This window comes from Balaenoptera musculus, chromosome 2 (genome assembly GCF_009873245.2).
Source record: "Balaenoptera musculus isolate JJ_BM4_2016_0621 chromosome 2, mBalMus1.pri.v3, whole genome shotgun sequence".
NCBI classification, from domain to species: Eukaryota; Metazoa; Chordata; class Mammalia; order Artiodactyla; family Balaenopteridae; genus Balaenoptera; species Balaenoptera musculus.
The window spans coordinates 141,927,924-141,946,721 of NC_045786.1; the positions used below are offsets into that span (position 1 = coordinate 141,927,924).

The 18,798-nt window shown below is 37.3% G+C and overlaps 1 protein-coding gene across 2 annotated transcripts in view; it reads left to right on the forward strand.

Annotated features, from left to right (window-relative positions):
* The window catches only part of RAD51B (RAD51 paralog B), a 613,215-nt gene that overhangs the window by 41,373 nt on the left and 553,044 nt on the right, over nucleotides 1–18,798 (forward strand). For both annotated transcript variants that reach the window (XM_036840996.1, XM_036840990.1), the window contains 2 exons: nucleotides 10,594–10,713; nucleotides 12,634–12,817. In XM_036840996.1, the coding sequence (XP_036696891.1) occupies nucleotides 10,594–10,713; nucleotides 12,634–12,817 (304 nt within the window). The remainder of the gene's footprint in view (nucleotides 1–10,593; nucleotides 10,714–12,633; nucleotides 12,818–18,798) is intronic.

An 18,798-nucleotide genomic window follows, 5' to 3' on the forward strand; every position in this document is an offset into this window, starting at 1 on the left:
TACTAACTGCTCAGAAAATGTTTGATAAATGAAGGAATTGACAGGAATTGAAGGAATTGCTCTCAGATCGTGGAATCCAGATACCATATCCTACTAAAAGGAATGAGGGTTCCATGGGGGAATGGCTGATTCTAGCTATGGAGCAGAAAGTTTTGTTTGTTTGTTTTAGTAAAAGGCAAAAGATTTATTCAATCTGAAGAGAAGCCAGAGTATTAGGAGGTTTTTCAGTTGAGTCTGAAACATCTTATATGATAGCAAGAAAGCTATCAACGACTAGCTAAGGGAGTGTCAGAAGGACTCTGGAGTCAACCTGAAGAGCTCCCACTGGCCAAAGATGAAACAAATTGAGCACCAGTAGAACAATAATAGAAGTTGATTGAAACACATGGAATATGTTTAAATTCATGAGTCTATAATATTAAGAAATGGAAAGCAGGACTTCCCTGGTGGCACAGTGGTTGAGAATCCGCCTGTCAATGCAGGGGTCGTGGGTTCAAGCCCTGATCCGGGAAGATCCCACATACCGTGGAGCAACTAAGCCCGTGCACCACACCTACTGAGCCTGCACTCTGGAGCCCATGAACCACAACTACTGAGCCCGCATGCCACAACTACAGACACCTGCATGCCTAGAGCCTGTGCTCCACAACAAGAGAAGCCACTGCAATGAGAAGCCTGTGCACCACAATGAAGAGTAGCCCCCGCTCTCCACAACTAGAGAAAGCCCATGCGCAGCATCGAAGACCCAACGCAGCCAAAAATAAATAAATAAATAAATAAATAAAATGAAAAGCAACAAATTGATTACCATTGGAGAATTCTGGAGAAGCAACTTATTATTTTGAAAATAAGTTAAAAAAAAAAAAAAAGGAAATCAAGCATTTATTCTCTTTTCAATACGAACTGTATTACTAAGTAACAAATTACGAATTTGTATTACTAAGTAACAAATGTCTCTTTTATAGAAGTATTCCAATAATAAATGATGAAGGAATGATACAATATAACCAAATTATAAACCCTAATAATCTAGTGATCTAAGAACTGAATATTGTGATATAATAAATACATATTTTGTTGTCATCCTGGTTACTGACAAACAAACTTCTAAAACCTTTGGAATTTCCTGAGTGATAGAGCTGAGAGGAGCATAATTTGTTATTCGTAATTAGCCCCTTTCCAACCATACCTGAGTTTATGCTAACGAGATGACTCTTGGTGGGTCCCTAGATTGCATCTGAAGGGGGCTGGTAGCCAGAGGAACTGGTCATGTAATTATAGGGTTGAACTTTCAGCCCAACCTCCCCAACCTCTGAGGAGGGAAGAGGGACTAGAAATGGATCAATCAGCATTCCCATTTAATTAATCATGCCCATGTAATGGAGTCTCCACAAATCCCTCTAACTGATAGGGTTTGGAGAGCTTCTGGGTTGGTGAACACATTGAGGTGCTGGGGGGGATGGTACTCCTGATTTATAGCTGGTTGGTCTGAAGTACCAGAGGCCTGGGACTTGTGATTGATGTCTGAAGTGGGGGCAGTCTTGTGAGTCTGAGACTTTAACCTGCGGTGTCTGAGTTAACTCCTAGTAGTTAGTGTTAGAATTGAATTGACTTGTAGGACACCCAGTTGGTGTCCATAGGGAACTGGAAGATTGCTTAGTATAGAAAACCCACACATTTGGTGTCAGAAGTGTCGTGAATAAAAACAGTTCATAAACAGAAAAGTGTGCTAGCATCACAAAAAGGCAACCAGTCATTGTGGTACTTGCTGATGGAAGAATAATCAAACCAGAAAGTGATCAAGCTTTCAGATCCAACGACCAGTTTACAACATATACAGAGAAGAGAGCAACACGTGAAACTACACCCAAGGGATGTAATCAGAAAATCCAAGCTGTGGAACACAACAAACAACAATTTGTAGGATTAAAAAAAAGAGTTGGAGGATAAACTTTTGGATTAAAAGAGACTTAAAAGATGTATCGAGGACATTTAGGTTGCTTCCATGTCCTGGCTATTGTAAATAATGCTGCAAAGAACATTGGGGTGCATGTGTCTTTTTGAATTATGGTTTTCTCAGGATATATGCCCAGTAGTGGGAGTGCTGGGTCATATGGTAGTTCTATTTTCAGTTTTTTAAGGAACCTACATACTGTTCTCTATAGTGCCTGTATCAGTTTACATTCCCACCAACAGTATTACTCAGCCATAAAGAGGAATGAAATTGGGTCATTTGTAGAGATGTAAATGGACCTAGAGTCTGTCATACAGAGTGAAGTAAGTCAGAAAGAGAAAAACAAATATCGTATATTAACGCATATATGTGGAATTTAGAAAAATGGTACAGATGAACCTCTTTGCAGGGCAGGAATAGAGACGCAGACATAGAGAATGGACATGTGGGCACAGGGGGGAAGGGGAGGGTGGGATGAACTGGGAGATTAGGATAGACATATATACACTACCATGTGTAAACTAGATAGCTAGTTGGAACCTGCTGTATAGCACAGGGAGCTCAGCTTGGTGCTCTGTGATGACCTAGATGGGTGGGATGGGTGGGAGGGAGGTCCAAGAGAGGGGATATATGTATACGTATAGCTGATTCACTTCATTGTACAGCAGAAACTAACACAACATTGTAAAGCAATTATACTTCAATAAAAAAAAATTGAGCTTAACAAAAAGATGTATTGCTCACATCACATTGTACACCTTAAACTTAAACAATGTTATATGTCAATTATATCTCAGTAAAGCTGGGAAAAAGACATAGTGATCAATTGTAATGTGATAAACTTATTTGGATCTTTAACAAATAAATGGTAAAAAAAAAACAAAAACAGAAGCATAAACATGTGACACCGCTGGAAATCTGAACGTTGAAACATATTTGATATTAAAGCCGATACAAATATATTTGATGCTAAATCTGGTAAAGACATTGGCTCACTCAGGTTGTCCAGGTGAAAGGTACTCTTTAAAATGCCAATGACTAGCTTTCAACTCATAAGCCAAGAAGGTATTAAATAGCCAATTAGGTAATAAATAGCTAATGTATAAATAGCTCTTACAAAGGTCCTGGGGCATTTGCTTAAAGAATTGAAGGATTAAGGTTATTCTGAAAACAGCAGTTTAGTTCACTGTAATTGGATTCTTGCTTTTTTTGCACCACTTTCAAAGCTGAGTTTACAATGTCTTCTTAAACTGTTGCATTATTTCATTGTTATCAGTATTACAGTTCAGAGTAGGTTAAAAACCTATCAGTGAATTAGGTGAAATCCAGTAGCAGGTGACTAGTCTACATTTTCCATATTAATTTGTGGAGATTTTTGTTTGTTTTTCTTTGTCTTTGCATTTAGTCTAATTGGCTACTTTTTGCATTCTCTGTATTAGTTATTTTCCTTCATTATCTTTTCCTGCCTATGTACATATTACTTAGTACTTGCATTAGAGGCAGGCTGGAAGATGGAGTGGTAAAATTTTTGTCCCTTTTGTTGGAATTATGTTGCATAATTCACAAGGAACTCTTATGAAGGTCATTTGAAGACAAGGGTTGAGATGTATATTGTTTTTATTTTTCTAGTCTATTCTCCACAACACTTGAAAAGTGTGATCATCTGGTGCTAGGGTCAGGTGGAATCAAAGGTCCCTATGCTCTTTTGTATAGATGCCAGACTTGGTGTTCTTTTTTTTTTTTTTTTTTTTTTTTTAATTTTTATTTATTTGTTTATTTTTAATTTATGGCTATGTTGGGTCTTCGTTTCTGTGCGAGGGCTTTCACCAGTTGCGGCAAGGGGGGGCCACTCCTCACCGCTGTGCGCGGGCCTCTCACTATCGCGGCCTCTCCCGCTGCGGAGCACAGGCTCCAGACACGCAGGCTCAGCAATTGTGGCTCACGGGCCCAGCCGCTCCGCGGCACGCGGGATCCTCCCAGACCAGGGCTCGAACCCGTGTTCCCTGCATTAGCAGGCAGATTCTCAACCACTGCGCCACCAGGGAAGCCCCAGACTTGGTGTTCTTATAGTGCCTTCTGGAGTTTGTCATGGCAGCTCAGAGCATGGAGCTGGCTCTGTGATGCTTGGTCACATTTCATTTGTGCTGTTGCAATATTGTTTGATCCCTATTTGGAGTTACTGGGGAAGGTTGGTCAATCAGTTAGGAAAGCTTTCTCCTGCAAGCAACTGGATACACAAAGAACAGCGGCTTAAAAAACAAGAGGTTTATATTTTTCCCCATAACAGGAAGACCTGAGTAGGTGGTTGCTGGCACTGGTTCTGTCTCTCAGTGATGATAGAGACCTAGGGCTGGTACATTTTAAGCATAATATCCATTCTGTGCTCGAGTCAGTGAGAAGAGAAAGAGCCAATTATATCTTTAATCAGGAAAATATACTTTTCAGAGTAGCCGCCTCCTCCCCTCTGCTGATTTTCTTTTCACGCTCTGGAATCCTTCTGCAGATTTACCACTTGGTCACCCCTACATGCAAGGGAGGATGGAAAAGTGAGGGTAAAACATATTTGTAACAAGTGTGATGGGGCTGGTTAACATAACTGCCTGAGTAAAATTGGGGTTCCCATAGCAAGGAAGAAGTGGGAATGGATATTGGTAGGTAATTAATAGTGTCTGCCACAACTGGGATAGTTTTTGGACTTAGATAAAAGATAAAGCAGGAAAATATAAGACCCAAAAAGGAATATGCTTTAGCTTTCTGTATGTCTCTGTATGGATAATTGTCTCCATTTTGTCCTTCAAACAAGCTCTCTGAAAAGCACAAATGAGGGCTTCCCTGGTGGCACAGTGGTTAAGAATCCGCCTGCCATTGCAGGGGACACGGGTTCGAGCCTTGGTCTGGGAAGATCCCATGGGTTGCGGAGCAACTAAGCCCGCGTTCCACAACTACTGAACCCACGTGCTGCAACCACCGAAGCCCACATTCTGAGAGCCCATGCTCCACAACAAGAGAAGCCACCACAGTGAGAAGCCCGCACACTGCAATGAAGACCCAACGCAGCCAAAAATAAATTTAAAAAATAAATGAATTTAAAAAAATCAGTTAAAAAAGAAAAACACAAATGTGAAAGTGAATTGAAGGATTAACATGAAGGAAGATTAAAGGATTAACATATAGAGAATTTAGGGTAAGTGAAAAAAGTGGAAAATAATTTCTGTCAATAAGTTGCTAGATATCTTTTTATCAAGAAGGAGGAAAAAAACAGAGGAAGAATAAATAAAAATAAGTGAAGTTTAAAATGTATTAAAAAAAAAGAAAGGACTTCCTTGCTGACGCAGTGGTTAAGAGTCCGCCTGCCAATGCAGGAGACATGGGTTTGAGTCCTGGTCCAGGAAGATTCCACATGCCGTGGAGCACCTAAGCCCGTATGCCACAACTACTGAGCCTGAACTCTAGAGCCCGCCAGCCACAACTACTGAGCCCACGTGCCACGACTACTGAAGCCCGCACGCCTAGAGCCCGTGCTCCACAACAAGAGAAGTGACTGCAATGAGAAGCCCGTGCACCACGACGAAGAGTAGCTCCCGCTTGCCGCAACTAGAGAAAGCCTGCACGCAGCAACGAAGACCCAACACAGCCCAAAAATAAAGAAAGAAAGAAAGAAAAAAAAGAAAAAAGAAAACCTTGAGGGTGGTATACTTAAAAGCACTTTGGAATGGTTAGTTATATATTTTTTTAAAGCAATACACTAGCTAGCTCATTTTTACATATTTTTGAGAAGTATGTTAATCATGCTTGTTCATCACAGGCTGCAATTGTATTTCTGTACTGCTTAATAATTAGATAATAGTATAATCTGGTGCTAAACCCTCATGTACTCAGGGACTGCCTTGGGGAGAGGGGAATGCTAAACAGGCAGAGTTCTGGATCTCCTTCTTCTGATTGATTCAGGAAAAGTCTGTTTTTATTTGTTTTACCTATTGGACTTATGCTTCGGGTCTCATATAGTCTTAGATGCTATATGCTGTACATACCTTGAGACTATGGATAAATAGGTTAGTGACCTGTCTATGGAAATTTTGGCAGCCATGAAAATTCCAGTATACATGAATTGAATGAATACTATATTATCCCTATTGGGGATAATTAGAAAAAGATGGAACTGGAGGTTAAGAATAAAAAAGGAGGTAATATGGATGGTAGTAGTAATAGAAATTTTTGAAATAAAACTTTGGGAGAAATAAAATGGATAAAGGAAAATAAAGCAATCTTAGAACTGCAAGTGGATATGTGTGTGCGGAGGACGGAGGGATCTGGGGAAGCAGGAGATGGGACCCAGGACCCTGGAAGTTGGAGACTTGGGGAGGTGGGACATAGAATTGGAATTGTAAGAGGCAGAAGTAGACATTCCTGAGATGTCATGAGATCAGAAGAGCTTTGAAAACTAGGAAGAAAGATGTAGTCCAACAGGGGAGGAAGAAAATCAAGTAACCACAAAACTGTAAAATTACAACTATTATAACTAAGTATACAAAGGAGAGCTATATGTTGTGTTGGTACCATGTGGAAGCAATGGCCAAGCTTAGATCTGAAGGAAGTTTTGTACTTGGTATTAATGTCATTTCTGAGGGTGCCAAGTACCCTACAGCCAGTGCCCTTTAATTCCTACCAAACTACCTAGAGTATCACTCTTTCTGAACCAGTGTATCAGGGAGAGGCATGTAGTGGTAGTGCCCAGCATGACTTTGGCTGATTCTGAAGGCAATACCAGTGTGGTCTTAGGACCATTTACCTACTTGCTAGTTGGTACAAATCCAGATCTTTAACCCAGGGGGCAAACAACAGGGGAGATAAATTCCCTTTTACCATTTTTTGAGATGGTTTCATGAGTCTGAGTGGGTTTTTCTTAGTTCAGTTCCAGCTGTCCTATCATTTGTGAATCGAGGTGAATTAGTGGCGAGGGAGATCCTGAAGAGTTTTTATGATAGAAAATGAAAATTAGTCATAAGTACTTATTATCACTAAAACAAAACATTGGAATATTCTGGAATCTGTAAGGAACTAATAGATTCACGTTGTTATACTTTGTAATACCACAGTACTGAGCAAGTACATATTGAATTAATGAACAGGAAAGTATTACATGAAGCTTTGAGAAACCATAAACTTATATTTCAGCACATTTATGATGCTAGATTTCAACTAGAATTTTGGAAAACTTTTTTTTTTTTTTTTTTACATTAAGCATGTGTTTGGTTTCAAGTTGGCACGTGGTCGCTAATGTAAAGCTTTTCTTTCCTTTTATAAAAGAGCTGTGAAGTAACAGGAGGAACTTATAACAAAAACCTTGATCTGAATCCAGTCTTCTCCACTTTAGTGAATGGTAATTCCATTTCTCCAGCTGCTCATCCGATTAGTCAAGAAATCCCTTCGATCCTCTATGGAACTGTATCTGGAGTGCAGTTACTTCTAATCACCTGAGCTGTTCTCTAGGTCAAGTCATCATCTCTATCTGGACGACAGCACTAGCTGATCTTGCTGTCACCCTTGCCCCTCCGTAGCCTCTTCTACATTTGGTAGCTAGAGTGATTCTTTAAGAAAAGAAAAGAAGTTGGATCATGTCAGTCCTGATCCTAGGTTTCGCATTTTACTAAATGAAAACTAAAAAAAAAACCCCCAAAACTCACAAACATAGAAATCTTATGTGGTCTTGGCCCCTGGCTAGCTCTCTCACCTTATTTCCTTTTATTCCGCCTCTTGGTTCCTGTGTTCTAGCTACTACAAGCCTCCTTGTTATTCGTCCAACACCCCAGGCATCTTCCCACATCTGGACTTTTGCACTTGCTGTAATTCTCTCTTCCTGTGTGCTGTTTCACTGGATAGCCACATGGTTCACTTTCTTATCTCCCTTAAACCTTTGCTCAAATATCACCGTATTAAAGAGGCTTTCCCAGACTACCCTCCATGAAATAGCTCTTACTTCTGTCTGTCACAATCTGTTCCCTTAACCTGATTCACTTTTCTTTAAAGCACATATTATCCGACATGTTAATATATATTTATTTGTTTGTCTTTGTCAGTAGCATGTAAGTTCCATGAGGGAAGGATTTTTTGGTTTAGTTTTGTTGTTGTTATTCATAGCTGTATCCTTAGGTCCTAGAATGGTGCCTCGCATATAGTAGGTCCTCAAATATTGAATGAATGAATCTTAAATGCATCTTTTGAAAAGAGTACTTTTAATAAAAAAGATGTCCACTAGATGGCACTGCTTTCAAATTTTATGTAATTAATGTTTGGAAGGAAAACATAAGATCTTTTCTTTCGCTTGCTGTAACCAAAAAAGATCTTTGTGGTGAAGATTGTCATAAGAAATTCTACGATTAATGTGAGGCATATAGAATACTACATTTGTATTTGGTTTTTGATTTATATATTTTTAGATACTTTTTCTAAAATAAAAAACATTTGGAGAAACTTATAGAAAATGACAGCATATTCGTATGTAAATATCCATTTGATACAGGTATTCAGCATGGTAACTGTGGATAAGGTTAGTTCAGGTCCACACATTGACCACCCTCCTTCTGAGGTGCCTTTAATGGAATGAGAGAGCAGAAATAGTTTCCAGAGCCTTTGACCATCAAGCCGCTGGTTGAACTCCAGCCTAGTGTTAGATTCAGAAAATTATTATCGTCTGTCAGCTGTTCAGTTGTTGTTGCCAATGACTTAGGTACCCTGAATCTGGTTCCTAATGCAACTGGGTATCCAAATTTTGAAAAACTTCCATGTTTCTGGCAGGTGTCACCATCCCTATCTTATTAAAAATCAGCAGGTTCCAAGTGTCAGAGCTTTTTATCTGACTTCTCTGACTAGCACTAAACTCAGCAAATAGTTGCCCTAATCAAGAAATTTACACATTTTCCCCAGACTCTCAAAATTTGCCCATTCTGCTTTGCCAGTGTCATCTCATTTCTTCTTGCTTTCATCACTTACCTCATTTCCTCCTTCTTTTCCAGTCCCTATGCCTCCCTCTCTCAAGTACTTTTCCTGAATGGTCATTTGATCCATTCTGTACTCAACTTTTTACACAACTTTCGGTACTATTCCTTACTCCTAAAGTAATTTTTCCTCTTCCTGTTCGAACCAATGATGCCTTTTCTTTTCAAATTGTTCAAAATATACTTTTTGAAGAATGTTATTAACTAGTTTTATTTTTTTTCTTTCCTGTTTTAGAGTTTCTCTTTCATTTCTGAGTATGGCATATGTGAGGAACTTATTTTCCTCTCTTTAACATTCTCAGCCTCTTCTTGGAGCTCATTAACTATTTAGAAATGAAAACACTCTTCTGTTATACTTTTGTGTTGTTAAATGGAACATAAAATATAGTATTTTTATGTATATAGTATATATATACTATAGTATATAGTATTTAGTATTTATTGTCCTTCCTCCCAGTCACCCTTGGATGGTTAAGTATGGGGCTGATAAAGTATCATTTTAAATAGGAGACAATTACACTCAAAGATTTACATTTTTGTATTTTTAGCCAGAAATATTTGAAATTTCTAGTACCACTCCATGTCCTGTATTAGTAACGATTATAGTTGCATCTGTTTCAACTTGTCACTCTCTAATGCTCGGCCTACCCCGTGCATTAGATCTAGCTTTGAGGTCGGAATTCAGTGTTCAGAAAATAATTTTTTGTTTACTAAGGAAATATTGGACACATCCATTTGTTTAGAAAATAGTTTCCTGTTTACCAAGGAACTATTGGATAGCACTTATTTTGTATGTATTTAAGTTTTAATTGAGAAAACATATTTTTCTGGTCTGAGACATGGAGATTTACTGATATCTGATTATTAGAATGATAATATTCTATATTCAAATATATTTCATTTCTGAAAATGAAAGCATTTTTCTTATTTACTAAACATATGGTGCTAGTCAAATTTTCATTTGTAAAAAACCATATATTTTTATGTTAAACCTCAGAGATATTGCTTGCTCAGCATTAGATGAGATTAAAAGCCCTTGCTAGGCTTGTGCTCTGACTGGTAATCTCTTTTAGTGCTTACAAACGAGGGCTTACATTCCAGAATTGTATATGAAGCCATTTTGCTTACACCTGCTCTTTTTTTTTTGATACCTGCTCTATTGATAAGGCTTTTTTTCCAGTGTTACTTACGGCTTATGAGTTTCCTAAGTAAAATTTATGTGGCCTTAAATATTGACTATTTATTTATTTATGTATTTTAATTTTTTGGTACAATTTTTAAAGGTTACTTTCCATTTAGTTATTACAAAATATTGGCTACATTCCCCATGTTGTACAATATACCCTCGAGCCTATCTTAAACCCAGTAGTTTGAACCTGCCACACCCCCAACCCTATATTGCCCCTCCCCTCCCCTCCCCACTGGTAACCATTAGTTTGTTCTCTGTATCTATGAGTCTGCCTCTTTTTTGTTATATTCACTAGTTTGTTGTATTTTTTTAGATTCCACATATAGGTGATAACATACAGTATTCATCTTTCTCTGTCTGACTCACTTCACTTAGCATAATGCCCTCCATTCATGTTGCTGCAAATGGCAAAAAAATATTGACTGTTTTTGCTTGTGCTATTTTTTCCTCCACAGACTGGTTGAGATAGCAGAATCTCGTTTTCCCAGATATTTTAACACTGAAGAAAAATTACTTTTGACAAGCAGTAAAGTTCATCTTTATCGGGAACTCAGCTGTGATGAAGTTCTACAAAGGTATGCTGTCTTAGATTTTGGTATTTTAGTAATACTTTGAAGGTTTATTTTTTGTTTTTCATGTTTTCAGCTTCTGAGTAAAAAAAAGTCCCTACATATTAGGATTATGAGAAATGATTATTTCAGTGTTCTTTATTTACTACTATTGGTTGAAGTATTTCTTTAAAAATGAAAAATATTTTAAATGAATAAAATGTTTTAGATTTAACTAATTAAGTGATATATTATCTACTGTTCCATTAACAAATTACCCCAAAGTTTAGCAGCTTAAAACAGTAAACATCTGTTATCTCACATAGTTTTTGAGGGTTAGGTATCTGGGAATGGCTTAGCTGAGTATTTCTGGCTCAGGGTTGCTCAAGAGCTTGCAGTTAAGCTGTTGGCCAGGGTTGTAGTCATCTCAAGGGTCGCTTGAGGCTGGAGAATCTTAGAGAATTCCAGGATCATTCATGTAGTTGCTGGAAGGCCTCCCTTTCTTCCTGGAGAGGCCTCTAGTTCTCACTATGTGGGTCTCTCCATAGGGCTGCTTACAACATGTTGTTGACTGAAAAAAAAAAAGCACACAACCTAAAAGTTGAGAATTATGTTTTATTCAGCAGACATACTGAGGACTTAAGCCCAGGAGGCAGCCTGTCAGATAGCTCTGAGGGACTGCTCCAAAGAGGTAAGGGAGAAGCCAGGATATAGGAGGTTTTGCAACAAAAACAAGGTAGTTGGAACATCAGAAAATTACTGTTAATTAAAGAAAAAACAAACATCTTGAGTTAATGAATTTAGCACTTTTCTATGTATGGGAAGATGCAAGAGTCTGGGCTCATTGAAATCATTCCTTTGATATGCACCTTAACTGTCTAGGGCCAGTATCTTGCTTTTCTCTATCCTGAATTCCCTCAGTGTGCACAGTCAGGGCAGCTGCGGTGGCTGATGGCTTGATGGCCTCGACATCTTTTGTTTACTGATGTGGCAGGCGACATTTTTGGTCCACAGTGGTATCTTGCCTCCGCCAGAGCCAGTGCTCTGAGAGAGAGTGGGCAAGTAAGAAAGAGCCCAAGATGGATGCTGTAGTCTTTTACAACCTACTCTCAGAAACGGTGTACTGTCATTTTGTCATATGCTATTGGTCCACAGGACAACCCTGGTACAATGTGGGAGGGGACTCCACAAGGATGTGAATACCAGGAGGTGGGAGTAAATGGGGAGCATTTTGGAGCCTGGCTACGGCAAGCAGTTTTGCTCTAAACTGGAGCTTTAGCAGTATCATAAGAAAACCAAGGGGGCTACCCTGGTGGCGCAGTGGTTGAGAATCTGCCTGCCAATGCAGGGGACACGGGTTCGAGCCCTGGTCTGGGAAGATCCCACATGCTGCGGAGCAACTGGGCCTGTGAGCCACAACTACTGAGCCTGCGCGTCTGGAGCCTGTGCTTGCAACGAGAGGCCGCGACAGTGAGAGGCCCACGCACCGTGATAAAGAGTGGCCCCCGCTCGCTGCAACTAGAGAAAGCCCTCGCACAGAAACAAAGACCCAACACAGCCTAAATAAATAAATAAATAAATAAATAAATTTTTTAAAAAAATGGATAAGCAGTAAAATCTACATTTGAGCTGATACAAATTGTCAGAAGAGAAATAAATATCGACACGTTTCACATTTGAGGTAGATTAGGTAAATGTTTGATTAAAAAAAAAAAAAAAAGGAAACCAAGGAGTGAAGCTAAATGAAAACATTTTGGCCTATTTCCAAAAGAGTGCAATATATATAGAAGAGCTGAAAATAATGTATGTTTATTGACTATCTGCAATAATTACTGTAACTTAGGGAAGAATAATTTGTTGTTTTAAAGGTAGTTAACGTTTCCATGCCCTATTTTTTTAAATTATACCTTAAATTTATCCACTGTTTTATAAATTCTGCTTTTACAGGATTGAATCCTTGGAAGAAGAAATTATTTCAAAAGGAGTTAAACTTGTGATTATCGACTCTGTTGCTTCTGTGGTAAGAAAGGAGTTTGACACACAACTTCAGGGCAACATGAGAGAAAGGAACAAGTTCTTGGCAAGAGAAGCAGCCTCTTTGAAGTATTTGGCTGAGGAATTTTCAATCCCAGTAAGTTTTTCTTTTTCTCCTTTTTTCTCTTTCTTTCTTTTTTTCCTTTCTTTTATATTTTCACTAACCTATAACATAAAATAATATAATTAAAAGGAAATTAAAACATGACCTTTTAATGGTAGCACAGTCTAATTGCTATAGCAAATACCACCATCTTCTAAAATTTGTTCATCTCTTGAGATTATTTCGTCCTTTTCACAATTTGAGCCTAAGAAGATTTAAATATTGTTTTCCAAAGTTCCTATAGTCAGTACTTTTCTTCTCTCTCATTGTTTAGTCTTTGTGCATGTTTTTGTATTACTTTTATCACACTGAGATAAGTAATAAGTATTAAAACTCCATGAAATTGCCTGTGTCTATTTCTATACAGCTTTTTTTTTTTTATGGCGGAAGTTGTCAGTTTTATAAGTATTTAAGGTTTAGATATTGTTGTTGTGTTCAGTGCTGTTTTGTACACCATAGGATTTGGTTTGCTTCAAAAGCCAGAGGTTGATTTTTTTAGGGTGTTTGGAGTGATAGTAATGAAAGCGTAAGTAAGGAAAACTTGAAAAATTACTCTTGGCATGACTTTCAGTAGTAGGAATTGTGATCAGGAAATCTGAAGATGAGGTGTATTGCAAGGGTTTGTGGTGGGTAAGCTACAAGACATACATGAGTACTAAGTTATATTCCCATTAGCAGTGTGTGGAAGAGTGCAACTTGCTCTGAAGTCTCACCAACATTTAGCATTGTCAGGCTTTTCAATTTTAGCCATGCATCATCACAACAGAAGATAGGAAAATTCCTTAAACTGAGATGAAATTTAGTGATGATTTTATAATTTTTAGATTTGTTTGGAAAATTAAAACCTTGGATCTTTGTAACATAGAGAATATGTACTGTTAGTGGAAACTACCACATAGCCTTTGAGATTTATAAACCTAAGCAAGAAGTCGAGGGAGAAAATATGGCATTCAAAAAGTTCTACATGTTTTAATGGCTTTTAAATTCATATTTTGGATTATATGGTATAATTCCCGGTGAATAGAGTGCTGTAAAGCTTATCTTGGATGATGCTTATCTTTTAAATTTTATTATGGTTGCTTAAAAGGACAAATTCAAATCCATATTTTCCCTGGTCAAGGAGAATAAGGGAATTTAAAAATATTTTATAGAGTTACTTGATTGAGTGGAAAAGTTAAGTATATGTGTTTATTTTATTCATATTGTTGTCTGACTTAATCTTGTGTAAAATATGAAAATTCGCTTTTTAAAAGTTATATTTGTTTGTTTTTATTTATTTAAAATATTTATTTGTTTGCGCCGGGTCTTAGGTGTGGCAGGAGAGCTCCTTAGTTGCGGCATGCGAACTCTTAGTTGCGTTGCGGCACGCATGTGGGATAGTTCCCTGACCAGGGATGGAACCTGGGCCTCCTGCATTGGGAGCGCGGAGTCTTATCCACTGCGCCACCAGGGAAGTCCCTGTTTGCTTTTAAATTGTAATTGTAGGCTAATGTGTTTCAGTTTTTTCTGAGGTGATTATTTATTTTCCTGAGTGAGAAAGGGGCTCTGCTTTTCTTTGTTTTTAATAGAGCCCTTTGAAAGAATAGGTACTTAGTATCCCCATATCCTGCTGTCTTTGCCTTTGTTTTTCTGTTCAGAGGTAAATGCAGAATATAACATGTACTCATGTAACACAGTATGGTATTGGTTTTTCTGACAAATCAGTATTGGTTTTAGAAGGCTTTTGAAAAATACTTCCTTTAGGAAATCTCAGAATTTTCCTAGCCTAATTACCTCACTTAAATGGAAAATCATAAACTTTTAAGCTTTTATGCTATACTTTGTATAGGTGGCTTCATATGGAAGTAAATGCCTTAAAAGGTGTGTTGTTTTCTGGTTCATTATACCTTTCAAATTAGCAAACCTTACGCTTCCTGGTACTTAAACGTGCCAACAAACATTCCTGCCCCAAGAAGTGTTTGCTGTTCCTCAGCCTGGAATATCCCTCCTCTATATCCATTATCCATATTGTCTCCTGTTATTAGTGAGGGCTTCCCTGACCATATAAGTATTAACCACACTCCCTGCCTCTCCATGTCTCTTATTATGCTTTATGTTCCTCCATCATAGTTTTCACCCTCTAGCATTATATATTTATGTTTATTGTTTGTGTGTCCCCACCACCCCATAGTACGGTTAAAAGGATTCTGTCTACTTTGTTCATGGCTTTATTCTCAGTACCAGGAATAGTGCCTAACGCATAGTAGGCACTTAGTAAATGTTTTTGAATGTATGAATTTAGATACTGCTTTTCTTCTTAGACTTGATTTAATCTTATGTATGTTTATACTGAACTTAAATTTTATTATTTGCTTTTATCTCTACTTTGATCCTATCTTTAATATTGTTTGCTATTTATAATAGTAATAAAATGTAACTTTAGATGGCAGAATCTTATTATATGGGAGCTGGACTCAGTTCACACTGGTGTCTTATAGGAAGAAAAAGAATTCTTAAGATTCTTAAACTTGGAAAAGGCTTTAGAGATCTAGATAGTGTCACAGAGCCAGGAATTGGAAGAGATTTATCTCAGTTTAGTAAAACTGTGGTAAGCGAATGTCTGATGGCCTCTGAAGATTGGGTAGAAAGCCAAGCATTCCAGCCTGTTCTTTGGCTGTGGATCTGAGATGGTGGATAGGGCCAGGATGCCTGGCATTTTGATACACTCTAGTTATCTTCATTCAAATGAGAGTAAAGAGTAAAACCAACTTGGCTGTGGGTTGAGTACTTCATTGAATTTAAATATTTCTCTACAGTGAACTTTCAGTGCTTTTAAAATGTGGGAAAAAAGCTTAAAATATAATTTGTATTTAATTTTGATTGTCACATTGTGTATATGTTTGTGTACGGTATGTACAGTTGTCCCTCAGTTTCTGCAGAGGCTTGCTTCCAGGACCCCTGCAGATACCAAAATCTGCAGATGTTCAAGTCCCTTATATAAAATGGTGGTCCTCCTTATCCGTGGGTTTTGTGTCCAGGGTTTCGCATCAAAAATTCTCCAAGTAAACACAGCATTGTAAAGCAACTATACTCCAATAAAAATTAATAAAAAATAAAAAAGTAAAATGTATCATAGATTAGAAAAAAAAATTCTCCAAGTGAGAATTTTTGATCCATGGTTGGTTGAATCCACAGATATGGAACCCATGGATATGGAAGACGATTATATGTGTGTTTGTATGCAAGTATGCCTGCGTGTGTGGAGATTTCAACATCCTTTCTCAGTAATTGATGGAATTAATGGGCAGAAAGTCAGAAGACTTGGATAACGTAATCAGTCAACTTCATCTAATCGGTATTTACAAAACATTCCATTCAAATGCCTGCAGAATACGTATTCCTTTCTGGTACACATGAGATATTCACCAATATAGACCATATTTGGGGACATACAATAAATCTCAACATACTTAAAAGATAGAAATCATACAAAGTGTGTTTTTTGACCCCAAGAGAATTAAACTAGAAATTGATAACAGAAACATGTCTGGAAAATCCACAGATATTTGGAAATTAAACAAAAACACTTCTAAATAACCCATGAGTCAGAGAATAAATCACAAGAGAACTTAGAAAATATTTTGAAGTAAATAAAAATGAAAATACAACATATCAAAATTTGTGGATTGCAGCTAAATCAGTGCTTAGAGGGAAGTTTATTTAATTAAATGCTTATACTGGAAAAGAAAAGTTTTCAAATCAGTGATCTAAGCTTGTAAAAAATACAAGAAGAAGAACAAATTAAACCCAAAATAAGCAGAAGGAAGGAAATAATAAAGATAAAAGCATGAATCCATGAAATTAAAAATAGGAAACAATAGAGAAAAGAATCAATGAAATAGAAAGCTAGTTCTTTGCAAAGATTAATAAAATTGATAAAACTGTCACCAGACTGACCAAGAGAAAAACAAATTAGCAGTATCAAGAATGAAAGAGGGGATATCACTGAAGGTCCTACAAATATTAAATGAATAATAAGGGAATGTTATGAGCAACTTCATTTCAGTAAGTTTGATAACTTAGATGAAATGGACAGATTCTTTGAAAGACACAAACTATCAAAGCTTACTGAGGAAGAAAGAGATAACCTGGATAGTTCTATATCTGTTAAAGAAGTTGAATCTGTAATTAAAAATCTCACAAAGAAAATGCTAGGTCCAAAGTCTTTACCGGTAAAATCTATCAAACATTTAAGGGAGAAATAATGTCAATTCTATACAAACCTTCCAGAAAATTTATAAGAAAACTACAGAGTGGTGTTCCTCATGAACATAAATACACAAATCCTTAAAATATATTAACAAATTAAATTCAGCAATAAATAAAAAAGATAACTGCATCATGACCAAGTACAGCTTATTTCAGGAATGCTTCATTGATTTTGAATGCAACATTAAAATATAAAATTTACTACAGCAACACATTAAAAAAAAGGATCATCTCAGTAGATGTAGGAAGGAAAAACAATTGACAAAATTCATTAGCTATTCATGATGAATACTCTGAGCAAACCAGGAGTAGAAGGGAACTTTCTCAACCTGATAAAGGGCATCTACTAAAAAACTACAGCTAACATCATACTTAATGGTGAAATATTGAATTCTTTCTTCCTAAGATTGGGAATAAGGCAGAGATGGCCTATTCTTGCCATTTCTAATCAACAGTGTATTGTAGACTCTAGCCGGTGTGATATGGCAAGAAAAAGAATTTAAGTATACCTGTATTTAGATTAGAAAAGAAGAAATAAGACTATCTTTATTCATAGACAATATGATATGTTTGGTAGAAAATCCCAAAGATTTTACCCAAAAAGCTACTAGATTTAACAAGGGATTTTAGCAAGATTACAGGATATGAGAATCGATATATAGAAATTAATTGTTTCTCTATATGCTAGTGGTGAACAATTAGAAACTGAAATTGAAAACCTATACCATTAATAAGAATACCAAAACCATGAAATCTTGGTGATAAATGAAACAAAATATATGTCAGATTTTCATACTGAAAACTATAAAGCATTGATGAGAGAACTCAAAGTAGACCTAAATAAATGAAAACATAGCATGCTCATGGACTGAAGACTCACCAGTGTCAAGATGTTAATCCTCTCCAAATTGCTCTATGTATTCAATACACAATCCCAATCAAAATCCCAGTAGGCTTTTGGGTAGAAGTCAACAATCTGACTGTGAAATTTATGTAGAAAAGCAAAAGATAGAGAACAGTTAGAACAATTTATAAAAAGGAAAGCATAGTTAGAAGACTCACACTCCCTGATTTTAAGACCTACTAGAAAGCCACAATAATTAAGACAGTGTTGTATTGGTGATAGGATTGACACCAGATCAATGGAACAGAATAGAGAGTGCAGAAATAAATCCATAGATTTACAGTCAGTTAATTTTGAACAAAGATGCTAAGGTCATTCAATGGAAAAGGGATAGTTTGTCAACAAATTGTGCTAGAACCATTGGATATCCATATGTAAAAAACAAACAAATCTTGACTTGCACTATTATAGAAACCCAACTCAAAATGGTTTACACACTGTAACATAAAACCTAAAACTATAAAACTTCTGGAAAAAAAACATGGGAGAAAATATTTGTGGCCTTGGGCCAGGCAAAGATTTTTTAAATGACATTAAAAATATGCACCAGGGACTTCCCTGGTGGCGCAGTGGTTAAGAATCCGCCTGCCAATGCAGGGGACACGGGTTCGAGCCCTGGTCCGGGAAGATCCCACATGCCGCAGAGCAACTAAGCCTGTGCACCACAACTACTGAGCCTGTGCTCCAGAGCCCGCGAGCCACAACTACTGAGCCCACGTGCCACAACTACTGAATCCCACACGCCTAGAGCCCGTGCTCTGTAACAAGAGAAGCCACCACAATGAGAAGTCCGTGCACCGCAATGAGGAGTAGCCCCTGCTCG